This window comes from Malania oleifera, chromosome 8 (assembly GCF_029873635.1).
Source record: "Malania oleifera isolate guangnan ecotype guangnan chromosome 8, ASM2987363v1, whole genome shotgun sequence".
Classification (NCBI taxonomy): domain Eukaryota; kingdom Viridiplantae; phylum Streptophyta; class Magnoliopsida; order Santalales; family Ximeniaceae; genus Malania; species Malania oleifera.
In genome coordinates, this window is record NC_080424.1 from 22,565,886 (window position 1) to 22,586,986 (window position 21,101).

Below are 21,101 nucleotides of genomic sequence, written 5' to 3' on the forward strand. Positions count from 1 at the left end.
GGTCGGTCGACTAAGCTAGTTTTTCCTAGTAAGGGTTGGTCGACCGAGGTAACTTAAAAACTAAGATTAGCCCTATTTTTTACCTCAACTTTATTTTAAAACCTTTGTAAGTGTTTAGAAAATCATGTGAACAGTTTTTCGTGAAAACGTTGGTTCCTTAAGGTCAGTCTATGGTCATTCTGAGCATCCATCCATACCATGCATAAAATTCATTATTACAAACCAAATTCTAAATGCATTACAAATAAAAACATAAGTCTTCTTTTCTTTTGCTCTTTAATCTTCATGGAATACACTAGGAGTATGAGCTTTAAGTCCTTCATTGGCTTCCATTCCCTTTGTCCTTATGTTTAAGCTTAAATATGAACCTATCCAAGTTCTAGGCACACACATGAGAAACTAATGTTTTGTCAGCATCAAAACAAAGATCAAACTCAAAAAATCTACATGGCACATTGTCGAAACTGGTCTCACCCTGTTGAGTCAAGCGAGTCTCCCTCTTTCTTATTGGTTCTATGCATTTCATACGACGGTTTATTTAATAAATTGTATTCCCACTCCTATTTTGAAAAAATAAAATTATTTTCGAATGTTTGTTTGGTTGTCGCTCCGATTACAAAAAGTTGCATATTTTTGGTTGTCATTGTTACTCATGGCTCAAACCTTATGCCACCGGTAAACTTCAACCAAAATCTACGCCTTGTCTCTTTCTCGGTTACATGAATTCTTAGAGTGCCTATAAGTGTATGGACCTTGTTACCTCTCACATTTACGTGTCTAGGCATGTGGTTTTTTATTAATGTGTTTTCCCTTTTCTTCCTGTGCCCATGTTGTTGTGCCTTCTCTATCAGTTTCAGGTGCTATGACAAAGGACTTTGTCATTCCAGTGATGCCTTCCATTGGAAGGATACCCTCCTCTCTTACCATCATGACGAACAGCGCTCTTGCAGCTCCGACTTCATCACTCTCCCGTGCACCTTCTCTACATAAGGATTACCCTTCATCTACCATACCTGCATCTTTGGCCTGGTCCACCTGTACTCATAGTATGACCACCTAGCCTATGAATAATATTTTTAGACCCAAAAAACTTTACCTTGCTACTCAACACCCTCTTCCTCAACCTAATGAGCCCACATGTGTGTCTCAGGCCTTGAAAGATTCCAAGTGGCGGCATGCTATGTTCAAAAAGTTCACTACCTTGGTTAAACATGGTACATGGGAGCTGGTTCTAATGCACTTTAAAATCAAACTCGTTGGCTACAAATGGGTTTTCCGTATCAAACGAAATCCTGATGGTAGTATTTCTCGTTATAAAGCCTGGTTAGTGGCCAAAGGTTTTCATCAATGGCATGGCTTTGACTATAATGAGACATTCAACCCTGTTGTGAAGCCGGTAACTATTCAGGTTGTCCTCTCCATTGCTGTTCAGAAAAATTCGCCAGTTGGATGTTAATAATGCATTTCTACATGGCCGACTTCAAGAGGATGTATTCATGGTTCAACCTCTGGGTTTTGTTGATCCTAATTTTCCTTAACATGTTTGCAGGCTAAAGCGGTCTTTGTGTGGCTTGAAACAAGCACCTCGTGCTTGGTATCAAGAACTGAGTGCTTGTCTTCTTCAACTCAGTTTTCAACAGTCTAAATCCGATTCTTCTCTGTTTATCTACAAGAGTGCTGATGTTACTCTATTTTTTGGTATATGTTGATGATCTCTTAATCACTGGGAGTAACTCTGCTGCTATTTCTAATGTTATTCAACATATCGATCATCGGTTTTCTCTGAAAGGTATTGGTCCTTTGCATCACTTTCTTGGTGTTGAGATGATTTCAGTTTCCCATAGACTATTCCTCTTCCAACAAAAATATATTCGGAATCTCCTTTCTCGCACTAAGATGGATGGTGCTAAAGCAGTGATGATTCCATTTGCCACAAAGGATCTTCTTCAGCTCCATGATGGTTGTTCTCCTACTAATTCGACTGAATTTCACCGAGTTATAGGAGCTTTTCAATATCTCTCTCTAACTCGACCCGACATTGCCTTCCTAGTTAATAAGTTGGCTTAGTTCATGCATAAATCATTTCAACTCCATTGGATTGATGCCAAGCGTATTCTGCGATACTTGAAAAGGTACTCTTCATCATGGCATCCTCCTCAAGCGCACTGGGAATCTCACTCTCCAAGGGTTTTCGAATGCTGATTGGGCCAGTGATAGGGATACCATATCCTCCACCTCTGCATATCTTATTTTTCTGGGTGATTATCCTATTTCATGGAGCACACGCAAGCAGCGTGCTATGGCTCATTCCTCCACTGAGGCGAAATATCGGGCTCTTGCTTCAACCACCTCCAAGCTTGTTTGGAATCGCTCGTTATTTCAAGAACTTGGTATTCCGATTTCTAAGCCACCGCATATGTTTTGTGATAATATCGGTGTTTGCCAATTGAGTCTTAACCCTATTATGCATTCATGAATGAAGCAAATTGCTGTTAATTTTTATTTTGTTCGTGATCTAGTTACAAAAGGCTTGCTACAAGTTTCTTAAGTTAGCACCCACAATCAACTTGTCAATCTCTTAACTAAGGCTCTATCTTGCCATAAATTTCACTCTCTGTGTTCCAAGATTGGTTTAACTACTAATTTCACGCCTATCTTACGAGGGCGTATCAAAAAAATTTGCCGAGAAACCAACTAATTGAAGATTTGCGAATATCCAATTATATGCGGTGCATTAGAATTCTTCAGATTGCATTGTTTGAATATCTGTTTATATTTGATAATCTAGATTCTCCTTGATTTAGCATTTGAATACTTTTAAATTTGTATTTAAATTTAATAGTCTAAAATTTCTTTGATTTAGTATTTACATACTTTTAAATTTATATTTAAATTAGTAACAAAATATGCCTGGTACAAATCCTATATATAGGGCATCTCTACATCAATGAAAGTGTCCTATATTTTCTATACAAATAGATACAAGCTAGTAGCACAGAGGTGGCAATTACACAAATCTTGAAGGAAAAAACCCCAAGACGCCAACTGTTCTAACCATTCAGGGGAACCATAACTGCCGAAAATCATGAACCAAGCCCACGAGCCCAATACAGATGTATCCGTTCCCAATGACATACAAAAACCAAAAATGGCACTGCAGAGAGAGAGCAGATGACCACAAAAAAGCAGAATATCATACATTATTCAGGTTGCGAAAAAAAATAAGGGCAATATGAAGATTAATTGCCATAAATTTGTTAATAGCGTACTTCAAAGTCATATAAGCTCTTGCTGTATCATATACAAATGAATTTGAAGCATCAAACAGCCAAGTACAGCTGAGCCAATGACCCTCAAAGAATTAAAAAATAAATACTTCCACCCTTGATAAAAGTGAAAGAATTAATTTGAATGATATGTCGAAAATCACTGATGGGAAAATTCGTATTCGTAAAAGCAACTTCTATATTCCAAGTTTCAGGTTTCCTTCTGTGGTTTTACCGTGTATCCACTTTTCCTTCTGTCGGGTTAAACACATGCAATGGGGCATTGAGAACGTAGACATTAAGCAAGAGGACTTCCTCAATTCACCCCCCCTGAGATCTCAGTGCTTCTGTTTGGTTACACATGCAATCGGGCATTGGAAATGTATAGAGTGAGCCACTGGGCTTTCTCAATTCACTTCCCTTCAAATCACTGTGATGAAGCATACCTCGCATCTTGTGCTTAAAATTCTCCCAGCTGCAATGTATACGCAAACCTCCTTTAAGATTGTGTTTATGATTAACAAGAGAAGCCATTAATGGGATGCAACATTAATTCAGCATCAGAATAGAACAGAAAAGCATCCACATTTAAGAAAAGTTGATTTCTGATGCAATGGATAAAAAGATAAATGTATGAAACACAACCAAAACAATTGCCTAACAATGAAAGAAACAAATCCTGAGTAAGCTGGTTCAATGAAATCCTAAGGTTATGTTTGGTTTGCAGAACATGGGCATTTCTACTCCTGTCCTATTCTATGTTAGATGGAATAATATAAAAAATTGCATGGATGACTCTTTAAAATTATTACATCTCTATAATTTTTATTAAATTCTCATCGTATTCCATACTATTAGACCTTTTGCAAACCAAAGACAGCCCAAGTGGAAGGAACAAAAAGAAGGAAGATGTGGTTCATTGCTTACCCAGGGCCCATTTGGTAACATCGCCAATTTCATGATCTTGTTTTCTGTAATAGTTTCCAAATGTTTCCATTTTCATTTTTTCAAAATTTGTTGATGCAAAGGACATGTAATGTCATCTGTTCTGGAATTCAAAACAGAGAAAATGTGTATGGTAATCCTCGAAATTCAAAACAATACCACAAGATAGTGTAGTGTGGCAAATAATGTACATGAAACATAAAAAAATTATAATTCATTTCTTTTCAATGCAGACACTTGAACTGGGCTGGCACATATATATATCAAAATAGAAATTCTATGAAAAGTTCTCAGCCAGTTGAAAGTAAAACCAACCTAATTAATTTTATGAATCAGTGGGAGTTCTTGGCTAAAATGGGGGAAAATAAAAAGGGAAGAAATGGAGGCAGAAACCTACCTGAAACAAAAAAATAATAATAATAATAATAATAAATAAATAAGGCAAAAGAAAAAGCAGCAGCCAAAGCCAAAAAGATGGAGAAACCTAACAAGCTGAAAACTTCATAAAAATAAAAAATAAAAAATAAAAAAGCCAGAAAAATGGTGAAGGCACCTGCTGAAGCCGAGAGAGAAGAGGAGGATTATGATAATGATGAACAAGAAGACGTGAACTGGGTAAATTGTCCAAAATCCAATAACTAACCCATTTCAGGCACTGCAAACCCATTGCCATGGCCAAATTGCTAATAGCTACAGTTCCTGCGACAGAACAAACACAAGCGAAGATGAAGGGGAAGACAGTAGGACGAGAGATGAAATGGACACGGAGAGAGGGAGAGAGAGAGAGAGAGAGAGAGAGAGAGAGAGAAGAAAGGTCAGTTGTCAGAAAAGAAAGGCTTTAAAAAAACAAAAGGATGATTTTTACAAGACCTGAACCTGAGTCCCAAGATGCATAAAGGCAAAAATTATGCACATCCTCCACCTTTGGTTTTTTGCATTTTTCAAAGCAGAGTGAAATATCATTTTGATGTTTCCAGTGTTTTGTTATTTTTGAAAACATCATGTCATTTCCACCTTGCTGCATGACTTTCAGAAATTAAAACAGGTTACTAGGACATGATTATCTTGCAAATTCCAAATTAAAGAAAAAAAAAATTAAGTGCACTCACAAAAACCAGAAACATTGGCAAACAGCATTGCTCAACAAGTATTGAACATTTCATGTTGAATATAAGAAAAAACTAGAGGAACAGTAAAAAATAAATGGAAAGCAATCAGATCACGGAAGCATCCAAATGGAAAGCGCAATCCACGGAAAACAATATGGTTGCATGACCTACATTATTTAGATAACCCCAACGGAATATGACAGAAAAGCAACACTATATCAAGATGAAACTAAGCTATAGCCTGAATATATTCATCGAGTGAAAAAAAAATCCCTGTTCTTGTAAACATGAAACTAAGGTAATCAAACTGCAAACTGAAACATTCATCAAGCACATTATTAGAGAGAGAGAGAGAGAGAGAGAGATTTGTTCATCTCTCAGTTTTCAGAGCTTTTTCTCTACACTAATTTTTTTCCTGCAATCATTGCAGTTTGTTCAACAATAACAAATTCTTTACTGTTAGTTTTTGTCAAGAATCTACAATTACAAAACATGAGAAGAAGATAAACGTGTTTATTATTTATTTTAGATGAAAAAAGGGTTATTACTTCAAAATGTATTCCATATCACTCAGAAAAGAAGCAAAACAATCATTACTCATGGAAATAGTGACAATGAAGTAGTATATCACAAAATCTTTTCTAAAGGTAGCAATGAGTAACTAGTAGGTACTGTTGAAATATTTGGGTTGATATTGTAATTAACTTAATTTGGGATTCTTTCCTATTCTAGAGATAATGTAGCTGTCCAGTCATTATGTATACAACTTGATTATAGGAGACCCATCTATATATATGTACATATGAATTCATTGAAATATATGGAACAAAAATATTATTCTTAAAACACTGATTTTCAAGTTGGTATCAAAGCCTTGTGCACGAACAGCCCTCGCCATCACCCAGTTCGGCACCCGCCCTTCCCTTCCTCCCAATCCTCGTTTTTTTCACTTTCCGAGGGCCATCAAGCGCCAAATCTCCAAGCGGCAACAACAACCCCTCTAACAAACTACGCAGCTCTGAATCAAACAACCAGCACAACGACCCAGTCGATTTCATCGTCACCAGCAAAAAGCCCAGAAATTCTGCAAACCCAACTTGATATGCAAAATCCGAAAAATCCACCAGGTTTGGATCTCTGCAAACCCAAGAACCCTGTTTTTGAATCTTTGCATCAGGTTTCCTTCTCCTGGTCTTCAATTTTTCGGCCTCAAACACGCCGATTCCAGTGAAACATTGATCGCTGATCACCGATCGTTGATTGCTAATCGCCGATCACAAAGTCACCTGCGACTCTCTCTCTGTAACCGCAAGCGCCACAAACAGCCGTCGCGCTCTGGCGACTCCTTCCTCGCGCTCTGGCAGCTCCTTCTTCCTTGCGCTCCAGCGGCCCTTCTCTGCTCGAAGCCGGGGGATCCGAAACCTGATCCACAACACCCTTTGGCACTTGATGGACGGCCAGGACCAGCAGGTTCATCAGCCCGCACAGATAGCAGCAGCATACTGCCGCACACTCAGCATCTGTGGTGTATCCGAATCAACGTTGGGTCCGTTCGCCGCAACTTGGGTCGTCAAGATCTCAGCCAGAACCAGAGAAAGAAACAATAAATAAATAAATAAAAGAAACATCAAAGCCGGTTCCCAAAGGCTCTCCGTTTTTTTCCCCTAAACGTGTCCATTAACACTACACTGGGAAAAAAAATTTCAAAACCTGCTCACGTCACCATGAGCAAGTCAAATTCTGAAACATCTAGGAACAAATCTGCTCCCATCATTGTTCAAACTGAAGGTTCATCCTTCAACGCAGGGATTATACTCAATGAGACAAATTATGACGTGTGGTCAACCAGTAATTTGAAAGGCACTTTTTAGGCATGCCTTAAGGCATTTTAGGCCAAAAACGCACCAAGGCGTATGTGAAAAGGCGCGACTCCATAAAAGCATACACATCAGGCAAAAAGGCGTACGCCTCCGCTTCAAGGCGTACACCTTTCGGTATTCCTGGGTTAAACCCCTTTTTAAAAGTCCAGAACCTGGACAACACTAAAACCCTATCCTCCCTCTCTCTCTTGCGAAGCTTCTTCTCCTCTGCTCTGTCGACGAAGCCTAATGAAGCCTTTTCTCTCTCTTCGAAGCCTCGACGAAGCTCAACAAAGCCTCTGCTCTCTCTCGAAGCCTCGATGAAGCCTCTGTTCTCTCTTTCGAAGCCTCGACAAAGCTCGATGAAGCCTTTGCTCTCTCTCTCTCTCTCAGGCTCTACTCTCTCTTTCGAAGTCTCTGTCCAACGGGTCGGAGGTTCTCCGCTCGTCTCTGAGGTTTTTTTCTCAAATTTTAATTGCTTAAATCTTGTTGCAACTGCTGAAATATGTCTAAAGTTGATTCCAAGGGGCAGAAAAAAAAATTTTATTTAGAAGTACATAAAAGTAGTTGATGGAGAAAAATATTTTAGATGCAAATTTTGTGATCAATGTTGTAGTGGGACTATCATAAGATTTAAACATCATTTGGCTAGTACAAGGAAGGGAATGAAACCTTGCCCAAAAGCCCCTCAAAACGTGAGTGATGAGTGCAAGATTGCTCTTGAAAAATTCCGAGAAGAGAAGGGCAAAAGAAATGAACTTCTTGAAGAGATTGAGCAGGGTCTAGGGGGAGGGACTCAGAGTGCTAGGTCCCCATTAGTTGGAGATTTTGAGCAACGGAATAGTGGGAGTGGCCATACTCCTAGGGCTAGAGGTCCAATGGATAAGTTTTCGTTTTCACATACCAAACAATCCACTCTAAACTCAAAATGGAAAGGAAAAAAGAAAAATGTGTAGGAAAGTTGGTCGTTGTGTGTTCAACAATGCTTTACCATTTAATTTGATGGATGACGTATGTTGGCATGCTATGGTGGATGGAATTGCTAATTATGGGCCTAGTTTCAAGCCTCCATCTATGCATGAGATGAGGAGGTGGATCCTTAAAGATGAAGTGAAAGACACCAATGGCATGTTAAAAGACCACAAAAATGCTTGGAAGGAATATGGATGTTCTATCAAGGTTGATGGATGGACTGATGGGTGTTCAAGGGCCTTGATTAATGTCCTTGTGAATGTCCTACTGGTACATGGTTTTTAAGATCCTATGATGCTTCTGATTCTATAAAAAATGGTCATTTGATGTTTAAGTATATGGATGAAGTGGTTAAGGAAGTTGGTGAGAAGAATGTTGTGCAGGTGATAACTGATAATGCAAAGAACATGATGAATGGTGGAAAAAAGCTTATGGAATAGAGGAAGAAGCTCTATTGGACTCCATGTGCTGCACATTGTTTGGATCTCATGTTGGAGGATATTGCAAAATTGAAGATCCATGCAAGCACAATCCTAAAGGCTAAGCAAGTTGTGAAATTTATTAATAATCATTCCTATGTACTTGCAATGATAAGGAAGCATTTCACCAACAACAAAGAACTCATCCCCCTTGCAGTGATGTGCTTTGCCACTACATTTTTGACACTTCAGAGCATTTACAAACAAAAGCGAGACCTTCAATCTATGTTCTCTTCGGAGATGTGGTGCACTTCTACATATGCAAAAAATGTATGAAGGTATAAGGAGTCACTCAATAGTTTTATTTGACCCACATTTTTGGCCTCACGTGGCGTATGTTCTCAAGAGTGTTGTCCTTCTTGTATGTGTTCTAAGGGAAGTTGATTCTGAGTAAAGACCAGCCATGGGGTTTCTCTATGAGATGATGGATTCGACGAAGGAAAAAATTGCCGCAATTTTTTCTAGAAATGAGAAGAAGTATGGACCCATTTGGAGCAAAATAGATGATAGACGAACTCCACAATTTCATAGCCCTTTACATGTTGCAGGATATTATTTAAATCTTCAATTGCGTTATAAGGACAACTTCTCTAATTGTGAAGAAGTGAAGCAAGGACTATTTGAATGCATGGATAGAATGTTGTCATATGAAGAAAGGCTAGCTGTAGACATCCAATTGGATTTTTTGATAACGCATGAGGGGATTTTGGGTCTCGAGTGGCTGTTGACTCTAGAATGTTGAGAAGCCCAGGTAAAAATAATATTTCAGTAAAAATTAGTTAATTAGTGGTACTCTATCCTTGTTTCTTCTTATAACTTGGAACTTAAACATGTTTTTTTTCTTATGTAGCTGATTGGTGGAAGCGTTTTGGGACAAAGACCCCAGAATTGATGAAGCTTGCTATTCATGTTCTCAGCCTAACATGTAGTGCTAGTTGATGTGAGAGGAATTGGAGCACATTTGAGCAAGTTCTTAGGTCTTACTTCTTACAAATGCCATGTTATTATGGTTTCACTGAAATATGAAAATATCTTCTAATATCTAAAAATTTAAATGGCTTAAACTCAATTGTAGATTCATATAAAAAAGAGGAATAGATTGGAGCACAAGAGATTGAATGCTCTAGTTTACAACAAGTACAACACCAAACTGAGGGAGAGAGCTATAAGAAGAAAACAAAATTATGATCCAATATTGGTGTCGTAAGTAGCTTCAGATGATGAATGGATCACAAAGAAGGAAGAACCTATCCTCCCAAAAGATACTTCTTGGGTTGATGATGAAAATCTCCTTGATGTTGATGCTATTAGAGCTTTTCCCATGGTACCTCTTGAAGGGGATGATGCTCAAGCAACACAAGCTTCTGGTAGCTCGCATTATAATCTTCCTAGCAAAAGGAAGATTAGTGATTATTGTGAGAACTTGAGTACATACATATCAATAGTCATTTTTGAATCTACTAATTTATAATTCTCCATTTCTTCTAACTCCTAACCTATTGCTTTATTGAATATGTAGGCACTCAATACAAAGGCAAGAGGCCAACATTGGGCACAATTGAGGAAGAAGATGATGTTGAAGTCGGAGAGGAATTTATTAGTGGAAGAACTCCTATTTCAGATGATTTTGATGAAGATGAGGACTTTGATGAAGATCTTGATAGTTCCCTCTAAACTTTGTTGATTAAGATTTAGATTTTAGAAATTAGAATCTTGGATGATAAGACATTGTGATGCTGTAATTTGGCTTTTTCTCTTCTTTTTGTAAACTAAAGGCTTATTTTTAACATGCATTGTTTGAGTTTGTTAGCTAAAATTGGACTATATGATACTTAAGAATTATGTTTTTATTTGTTTCTCCATTATTCTAACATTTTTCTCATTTTTATACTATATCTAAATTTTTTTATTTATTAATTATTTTAAAAAATACAGTCCCAAAATGCTTACGCCTTGAGGCTTACGCCTCGCCTTACGCCTTCGCCTTTCAAAATACTGGTCTCGACTAATGGAGATGCATATTGCAAAGAAGGAGAAACTCTTCTTTATTCATGAAAACTCACAACCACCTACCGAGAAGGATGATCAATATGAAAAGTGGTACACAGGCAATCAAAAGGTCAAGCAATGACCACTGATGTCTATGTCTTCGGAAATTATGAAGCGATACATTTGCTTACCCACTGCACATGATATTTGGAAAGCTCTTTCCAAAGCTTTTTATGATGGAGCAGATGAGTTACAAGTTTTTTGCCATAAATCATGAGTTTGCCTTAAAATAAAAGGCTTACTACGCCAAACAAAATGGCAGAGTACTCTCTGTGTAATTACGGAGAAGTAACCGAGATTTTTGGGGAGTTGGATCATCGCGATAAGGTGATTATGGAGAGTGAGAAAGATGTTGAATCTTACCGAAAATCAGATCAACGACAAAGGGTGCATATTTTCCTTATTGGATTAGATGTTGTGAAAATAGGATATAGTTCCCAAGAGGGGGGTTGAATTGGGTTTTAAAATTTTCTTTTAATTCCTTTAATGAAAACTTAACCTTTTGTTGATCACGCACAACAATTTAATTCTTTTTATTTAATTCATAACTACACAAACATTCAATCAAACAACTTAACCAAGCCAATCAATTATAAAACATTCAATCAAGATATACTCTGCAACTTAATGCAAATGCTCAACTTTTTCAACTTGTGTGCAGCCCTGTTTATATAAATTTGAATCAAGCCCTGTATATATGAAATTTGTCTCTCAATTTGATATTCAATACAACATCCAATCACTCTTTCCAAATACTTAGAAGACCTTAAATAAACTTTAAGTTAAGAGTCTCGGGGTGTTGAATCAATCAACGTACTACTTTACAGTTTCCGCAAAAGATTGATCAACTCTAACGTACTTCCTTTCAGTTTTCGTAATCCCAAAAACAAATTAAGGCTAAGTTTATTTAATATCTAATCCACGTAGTGTATATGATTTAGATATTTAAAACATCCACGCAATTGTATATGTACTGAAAATAAAGAGAGTAAGGAAAGAGAGAGTAAGACCAAGATTTTTAACAAGGTTCGGCTTATACCCAGCCTACGTCCTCGCCTTTGGCAAACCACCAAAAGATTCACTAAAACCAGTTCCTTTGCCGGGCGAAACACCGTTTACAACACTCCTTCGATTAGGCTAAAGCCCGCCTCTCCAAATGATATCCCCTCACTCGGTCACTCCTTCAATTAGGCTAGAGCAACACCTCTCTAAGTGATACCCCACACTTAGCCAACGATCCAAATAACCTTGAACCGTTCTAGAAACAAGAAACAAGTAGAGAAAATTTTGTGTACAAGAGACACTCTCACAACAGAGCTGGTTAGTACAATATTCAGCACAAATATACTTCAAAGTAAATCAATATAAAGAGATTGAAGCTCAATTGAATTTATATCACCAAATATATCTTCTGAGTATTGAAAGATTCAGATTTTGAAAGCTCTAATTCGGAATTTGTATCAGCACCAATTCAATAGTGGAAGTAGGATGAGCACAAGAGAGATAGAGAGCTTTGAGAGAACTTTTATTGATGGAAAATTTCTTAGGTATTGAAATCTTTGGAGTTCGGGGCTATTTATAGATGTTTAAGAGATAATTCCTTGCCCCCCAAGTTTACTTGGAGTAAATATCAAGTTTTCCAAAAGAGTTGTGCCCAAGAAATCTATTTAAAAATCTTCCCATTGAATTTTAAAATTCTGTTTCGAGTGGCAGTCACCTGCCACGACCTGGTAGTCGCCTGCCATAGTGAAAACTAGACAACCAGAAGGTTGGCAGTCGCCTGCCAAGACACAGGCAGTTGCCTGGCTTGACCACTCAGGCGCCTGACAATGTTCAGGCAGTCGCCTGGCACCCTACTGCCTCCCAAATTTACTTCTAAAATTTGGCAATCTATTGCCTATATAGGGCAGTCGTCTGGCTCTCAGTCTTTCCCTTATATTCTTTGAAAACTTTTCTTCCTTTGAGACCTTTGTTACTTTGATTTCAAAAACATATTTTAAGGTCTTTTTTGAAAAATGTGTTTTTTAGTTTCTTTTGATTTATAAGAGCTTCAATTCAGTTTATATTGAAGTTTACATGAAGTACTTACATAGAGACATCCTTAATACTCTAATCTTTTGATCTTCAAGTAAATCTTTATTCTTCCATGATCATATATCATCTTTGAGTTTTTGATCATCTTTCTTTCTTCAACCTTTTGTATAGTATGTTCATCATGAGCTTTATTATCCTTTTGAGCTTGGAAATTCTTGAGCTTTGCCTTCTTCTTGAAAGAATTTCACTTGAAACAAACCATATCAAACTTATCGTGATTTGTTATCATCAAAATAAGATTTGTAACCCTTGTTAGGCCAACATGTTGAATTTAAACAAATCCATGGTGAAATTTTGAGAAAGGAACCTGCACCTAAATTAGAAGAATGTTATACACTGGTCCGCCGTGAATTTGTTCGACGCACAACAATGAATGGAGACCCTGAAAAATTTGAAGCTTCAGCCATTGTGGCTCGACACCAGTCTCCTCAAAACCAGCAGGACCGAATAAAGTCCAGTCATCACAAGACAAATAATGGAGCCAACAAATCCACCCATAAATGCACTCATTGTAATCAAATCGGTCATACCAAAAATCGATGCTTTGAACTTGTGGGGTATCCAGAATGGTGGGATCACAGTCGTGATCCACAAAAGGGGAATCCCAAGAAGACCACTACTGCTGCGATTGTTGAAACAAAGGTGGCGGATGAGGTTGCTGAAAAGGTCTTGGCATTGGCAGCAATTGCAAGTAAGGGTAGTAAGGTTTTAAATATGTCTACACCTGTTTCTAATAGTGCATGAATAATTGATTCTGGTGCTACAGATCATATGACATTTGATTCTGGATAGGTCTCAACCCTTAAACCGTCTTCACAAATGTATGTTTCCACTGCCAATGGTACTTTGACCCCAGTTATTGAGGAAGGATCCTTGCCCCTCACTGACACTTTCCCAAATAACAACTGCCTTATTTTGTGTTGTAATTCTTTTGCCTGAATTTTGTGTGTTTAAGGACATTTGAACGCGGCAGATGATTGATTGTGGTGTTAGGCAAGGGAAGTTGCATTACCTAGACTTGGTGTCAAAGAGTTAAGACAAGTTGGGTCAAGCTCAAAAGGTGGATGATTCTGAGGGGGTAAAGAAAAGAACTGACATCTGGTTATGGCATCGACGTCTGAAGCATACTTGTTTTGGTTACCTCAAGAAATTATTTCCTAATTTATTTGCAAAATTTGATGTTGCTAGTTTCAAATGTGATGTTTATGAACTTGCAAAGAGTCATCGTGCTTCATTTCCATTAACTTTGAATAAAAGTTCAGTTCCTTTTATGGTTATACATTCTGATGTTTAGGGTCCATTGAAAGTCACTAGTTTGGGTGGATCATGTTGGTTTGTTACTTTTATTGACAATTGTACCAGGATGACCTGGGTGTGCTTGATGAAGTCCAAAGGGGAATTGAACTTGTTATTTCAAAAATTTCATAAAATGGTTCATACTTAGTACAATGCACAAGTTAAGGTCCTCCATAGTGACACAGAAGAGAATATCTAAGTTCTGAATTGCAGCAATATTTGGAAGCACACGGAATCATTCATCAAACTACCTGTTCCCTTACACCCAACAGAATGGGGTAGCTGAGCAAAAAAATTGTCACTTGTTGGAGGTTCTCTGTGCTTTATTGATAGAAGCTCAAATGTCGTTATCTTATTAGGACGAAGCACTTACTTCTGCAACGTATTTGATCAATCGAGTACCCTCAAGCCCTATTGATTTCCAAACACCATCCCAAGCTCTTTTTAAAGCGATTGTTGATCCACCTGTTCCAAACTTACCTCCTCATGTCTTTGGTTGTGTAGCATTCGTACATCTTCATACACATCAGCGCACCAAGTCGACACCTCGAGCATTGAGATGTGTCTTTCTTGGGTACGCTACTCATCAAAAGGGGTACCGATACTATCATCCTCAAACTCAAAGAATGTTTATTACTTTGGATGTTATTTTTCATGAAGACTCCATGTATTTTCCCTCTGAGCCTAAACTTCAAGGGGGGTACCAAGAGGAAGTTCAGACTCTAGACTATGATGTTCACATTTCTAAAGACACAAACTCCCTCAACATGACAACCATGATGTGGGTAACTTGGATACAAGTGGTATAAATTTGGATGCTAGTGGTGATGAACACCCACAACTTAGGATGACCAATCCAGAAGTGGGTGAATTGGATTTGAGTGGTATAACTTTGGACCAAAGTGGTGATGCATGCCCAAAAACAGAAGTTGTGGCTCCACCCTCGTCTGAGTCCCTCGCACAAAAGGCGACTAATACACCAAACCAATCACTTGTTGAGGATGTTCTTGAACTAGTTAGAAAACAGCTATCACAGTGTCACACCAAAGGTATTCCTAAACCCACATATGAACCCAATCCTTCTAGTAAAGTTAAATATCCTATGAGTCACTATGTGCCTAACCATCGTTCGTCAGAATCAAATCAGTCATTTGTGAATCAATTATCTACTGTATCTATTGCTAACAGTGTGCAAGAAGCCTTCGCTAACCCAAGGTGGAAAGCTGCTATGAATGAGGAAATGAAATCCTTGCAGAAGAATAAAACTTGGGAACTTGTTAATTGTCCACCAGAAAGAAACCAATTGGATGCCGGTGGATTTTTAGTGTGAAGTACAAAGCAGATGGTACAATTGAATGCTTAAAGCAAGATTGGTTGCAAAAGGATACACCCAAACCTATGGGATCGATTATACAGATACTTTTGCACCCGTAGCTAAAATCAACATAGTTTGAGTATTGTTGTCTCTAGCTGTGAACTTGGATTAGCCATTACAATAATTTGATGTGAAGAATGCCTTTCTACATGGTGAGTTGTCCGAGGAAGTCTACATGGATCTCCCACCAGGAAGCATGATACCAGGAATACATAGTCAGAAGGTGTGCAGGTTAAAGAAATCATTTTAAGGATTGAAACAATCTCCAAGAGCGTGGTTTGGAAGGCTCATAAAGGCTATGATAACCTTTGGCTACCATCAGAGCACTTATCATTAAAGAAACGACAAGATAAAATCATTGCACTTATCATTTATGTAGATGACATGGTAGTCGCAGCAAATGATCCTGAAGAAAGGAAAAAACTACAGAGTTACTTGTCCAGAGAATTCGAAATGAAAGATCTCAGTCCCTTGAAATTTTTCCTTGGAATTGAAGTGTCCCAATCTGATAAAGGGATCTTTCTCTCTCAAAGGAAATATACCTTAGATTTGTTACAAGAAACTGGTATGTCTAGCATGTCAACTAGCTGATACATTAGTGGAAGAAGGTTTGAAATTATGTGTTAAGTCTAATCAAGAACCAGTTGATAAAGGGAGATACTAGAGACTTGTAGGAAGATTGATGTATTTAACACACACAAGGCCTGACCTTGCCTATGCATTGAGTATTGTCAGCCAATTTATGCATGATCCTGGAGAACAACATATGAATGTTGTTATGCGTATTTTGAGATATCTAAAGTCGGTTCCTGGAAAGGGAATTTTGTTCACTAAAAATATAGATTGTCAAAGCGTGGAAGCATATACTGATGCTGACTGGGCTGGAGCAATAGATGACAGGCGATCTACTTCAGGATAATTTCACCTTTGTAGGTGGTAATCTTGTTACAAGGAGAAGCAAAAACAAAATGTTGTTGCATAATCAAGTGCAGAAGCTGAATTTAGAGGTATGGCACTTGAAGTTTGTGAAGTATTATGGCTAAAGCTTCTCTTCAGGGATTTGGGCTATCCGCCTCGGCAACCAATTCGACTATACTATGACAATAAAGCAGCATGTGATATTGCTCATAATCCGGTTCAACATGATCGTACAAAGCATTTAGAAATAGACAGATTTTTAATTAAGGAGAAAATGGATGAGCGAATTGTGGAGTTTCGATCAGAGGATCAATTGGCTGATATCCTCGCCAAAGCAATTTCAAATCGAGTGTTCTCAAAGTTTTTGAGCAAGTTGGGCATGTGTGACATCTATGCACCAACTTGTGGGGAAGTGTTGAAATATTGGTTGATCTTGTAATTAACTTAATTCGGGCTTCTTTCCTATTCTAAAGATAATGTAGTTGTCCAATCATTATGTATATAGCTTGATTATAGGAGACCAATCTATATAAATGTACATATGAATTCATTGAAATTTACTGAACAAAAAAATTATTCTTACAATCTGATTTTCAAGTGGTACATCACATAATACTCCTTTTTCTGCAACTTGCATGGCTACAAAACAGTGATTTAAAAGGCGTTTATGAGGTGCCCTATGCATTTTGAGGCTTGAACACCCCAAGGCATAATGTAAAGGCGAAAGTCCCAAAAGGCGTACACATTTTGGAGTTGGGAGTATGCATCAGTAAAAAAACATATTCGCATTTCACACCTCTACAAAAAAGGCATACGCATTTCGGAACCCATTCGTTCAAGTTACAGAAAGGTAGCTTCCCTTGATCGATCTTCTCTAGCGAGACTCCAACATGAAGATTGGGTTGTCAACTCTCTTCAGCCAATCAAGCATCATGAACATGGATTGTCGTCTCTCCAACACGATTCCTCCTACACAACGACGGGCTGTCGTCTCTCCGACAATATTCCTCCAAACAAGATGAATTGTCTCTCCGACATATTTCTCCAGATCCGCGCTCTCTCTTCTCAGGCAATCTGGCTTCTCTCACGATTATTCCATTCGGAGTTAAGTGTGTGTGAGAGAGAAAGAGACGTGAGGAGAGCTAACCGAGTCCACTTCTTTAACCAAGAAATGCAATGTTTCAAATAAAATATTTAAGCCTTGGATGGGCATGTGACAATGGCCCTTTAATTCATGGGCAAATACCCACACAAGCACTCTTCTTTTCAGAAATAAAATTTTAAAAACCTGTTTCATTTTAATTATCTAATAAAATTCATATTATTTTTAGTTTGTATAATTTATTTATATAATTTCTTAAATAAAAAATTAATTTCCCAAAAGGCTTACGCCTCGCCTCGTCATGGGTAAAACGCCTCACCTTATGCATTCGCCTTTTAAAACACTGCTACAAAATAATGTTCACACGAAATAATGCAAGACTTTTAACATTAATGTTCAAAGTCATTGGACTCTTGATGGGAGAAATTTTAATTGCAAATTATGTTTTTGTGGATATATTCTTTCAGATTTGATATGGATTTGTTCAAATCCATAAGAATACAAATTATACCATAAATTCCATTTGAAAGAATAATTCTTAAAATAGTTAAAAATTTTAAAATGATGAAACTTTTTAACCTCCCAATGTGTCAAATGTCCCTCTTCCCCATCCCATACTCAGTGACCAAAAGTCTTGAAAATATTGAAAGAATCCTTCGGGGAAATATAGGAGGATTTCAAATACAGTTATATGGCAGGTTTCCAAGCAATTAACTCAAATTGATCGTATGGGTCTCTCTCTCTCTCTCTCTCTTCAACAAAGCCCTCCTTTGTAAATGGTTCTAGAGATTCAAAACAAAGCGAGAGTTCTATTGGAGAAAGGTTTGCTTCAAATTATCGGTTTGATGACAATGGTTGGACCTCCAAGGAAAGTAGAAAACCCTATGATGTAGGTGCCTGAAAATGGATGGGCAAAGCTTGAGGAGATATCTTTGCCTTTAATCATTCTGAAGTTGTAATGGAAATAATATTTTGATTTCCTTTTCCATGACATATGATGTGGGCTCACCCCCTTGGCACTCAATTTCCTGACATTTTCAGTTCGCTCTTTGTCCTGTGATAAGGATGTTCTGATAACCATGCATTTTCATCTCAGTCAATGGAGTAATTTGGAACATTCCCTCTTGAGAGACGCCCATGATTGGAAGCTTGACACTTTCACTGACTTTTCTTTTTTTCTTGGCTTCTTATACAAGAGTAATAATTATCCGATAAATCATAATGAGCCTAGGTGGACCTTACAAAAATGGCAGCTTCAGTCAGCTCTTTCTACAAAAATGTGGATAGATCTGCTGGGGTCAGAACCAATTTCCCCTGAAATGCAACCTGGAAATCACTAGCCTATACCAAACTTGCTTTTTTCCTTGGGAGGCTGCTCTGGGGAAGATTCTCACTATCAACAACTGTCGGAAAAGGGGGATTTCTTTAGTTAACAGATATAGTTTGTATGGAGAAGATACTGAATCAATTGATCACATCCTACTTCAACGTTCTTGGACTAGAAACCTGTGCAATCCGGATACTGTTCTGGCCAGTCAGCTTTGGGTTACAGCTAATACTGGAGAATGAGATTTCGGCCTGGACAGACATCTGTTCAAGCTACTTGAAAGGAAAAATGTATTGATCCCTCCCAACAATTTTTAGATTGCAAAAAGGGAAAGAGACAGAAGAACATTCAAAGGATCAGCTACGTTACTACATATCCCCAATGATAGATGGCTTAGCACTATTAGCTGGTTTAGCAGATTGTGTACCATGGTCTCAAAACTAGAACCAGACTGGCAAAGCAGGCACTAGGCCAGTCCAGTTGACACCCAGAAACTGGATTTGTCATGAACCAGTATCAACCTGAGCAACTCGGTTAGAACTTAGAACCGACCTAAACCAGCCTGGCCTGGTCAATGGTGGGTTAACCAGCTCCCTGCACAAAAACATAGTGCCAAAAAAACAAGGTGCTCATGGCAGGGCTCAAAACTAGGACCTCCAATAGAAATGAGGGGAGTAAGGTCCTAAATTACCCCTAAACGAGCAGGTATTTATTATTCAATTACCTCATAAATGATATATATATATATGCAATAAGGAATACACCTAATCTATTTGCCTTCAATAGTTGTTTGACCCCTGGGAATAATAAACTAGCTCTAGACAATGTAAATGATTTACCATGGCTTTTAAGGAAAGAAAAATAATTGAATCATTCTGTTCTCTTTGCCTTTACTATTTGGTTTTGGCTAATAATAATAATAATAATAATAATAATAATAATAATAATAATAATAATAAAGAAATCAGGGAATTAAGGTCTTAAATTACCCCTAAACAAGCAGGTATTTATTGTTCAATTACCTCATAAATGATAAATATACGCAAAAAGGAATACACCTAATATCTTTGCCTTCAATATTTGTTTGACCCCTTAGGATAATAATTAAGCACAACTAGCTCTAGAAAATGCAAATGATTTACCATGGTTTTAAAGAAAAAATAATAATTGAATCATTCTCTTCTCTTTGCCTTCTAATATTTGGTTTTTTATCCCTGAGAATAATAATTAATCACAAAAACTAGCTCTAGACAATGTAAATGATTTACCATGGTTTTAAGTAAAAAAAAAAATTAATTGAATCATTCTTTTCTCTTTGCCTTTTAATATTTGGTTTTGGCTAAGCAACAACAACAACAAGAAGCTTCAATGATGCTTTAGAAAAATAGAAAATGTAGAAATTTTATTTAAATTGTTACCAGTAATTATTTTTTTATTGTAATTAACTAATAGGTGAATAAGGTGATTATGAGTTTATGACCAACATCTTTGCATATTAATCAGTGTAATATTATCACACTATAATACACACAAACATATCATACCAACAACACCACATGTTCAACCACCAGTTTGAACCACTGAGCCAACCAACACGGTGGCCTCAATCCGCTGCACCAGTCCAAATTTTAAAACATTTTTATTACTTGCACAGTTCCTTATTTTTTGGAAACTGGGTATTACAAGTGATACTTTTCTTCTTTGGCCTCTTTTTGCATGTATATACACAAGACTCACACGGCATCATTCAACATGTTTTGTTACCAACTCAAAACCCAATAATAATAATAATAATAATAATTCTTGTACAAGTCCTTCACAAAAAAATCTTGAATATTTTATAAATTTATAAATATAACTATCACATATATTACTAATTAAATGAAATTAAAAATTGTACATTATTTAAATTATAGGCCATTCCTAAAAAGTTATTTAATGTGTCGCATATGCACAAAAACATTCACACATGAATGCATGCACACATGAACATATACATACTCAATGCACATGCACATACATGCATATGTGCACGTGCATGTGCATAAACATGTGCTTGTTTATGCACAAGCACATGCAAAGAGCACAAAGACACATGCATCATATATATATGCAGAATACACATGCAAGCACATGAATGTATACATGTATGCATATACATGTGTACATACACAAGCACACTTGTAATATGTATTAATGGGAAGGACAAAAGTATCAATTGAACATGGATAGAAACTTAAAAGAAATAAAGAAAATATATTTAGCATAAAATAGCACAAGAAGTAGAATGACTTCCTAGTTACAATATTG

At 37.3% G+C, this 21,101-nt stretch overlaps 1 protein-coding gene across 10 annotated transcripts in view; it reads right to left on the minus strand.

The window, feature by feature from the left end:
* Positions 1–3,172: 3,172 nt before the first annotated feature.
* The window catches only part of LOC131161692 (O-fucosyltransferase 9), an 80,407-nt gene continuing 62,478 nt past the window's right edge, over positions 3,173–21,101 (minus strand). For 6 of the 10 annotated variants that reach the window (XM_058117628.1, XM_058117624.1, XM_058117629.1 and 3 more), the window contains one exon: positions 3,173–3,741. In XM_058117628.1, coding sequence (XP_057973611.1) covers positions 3,588–3,741 — 154 coding nt within the window. In that variant the 3' untranslated portion in view covers positions 3,173–3,587. Of the gene's footprint in view, positions 3,742–4,764; positions 4,911–5,086; positions 5,230–21,101 lie in introns of those variants that run through there. The other 4 variants (XM_058117633.1, XM_058117632.1, XM_058117631.1 and 1 more) reach the window with 3 other exon arrangements.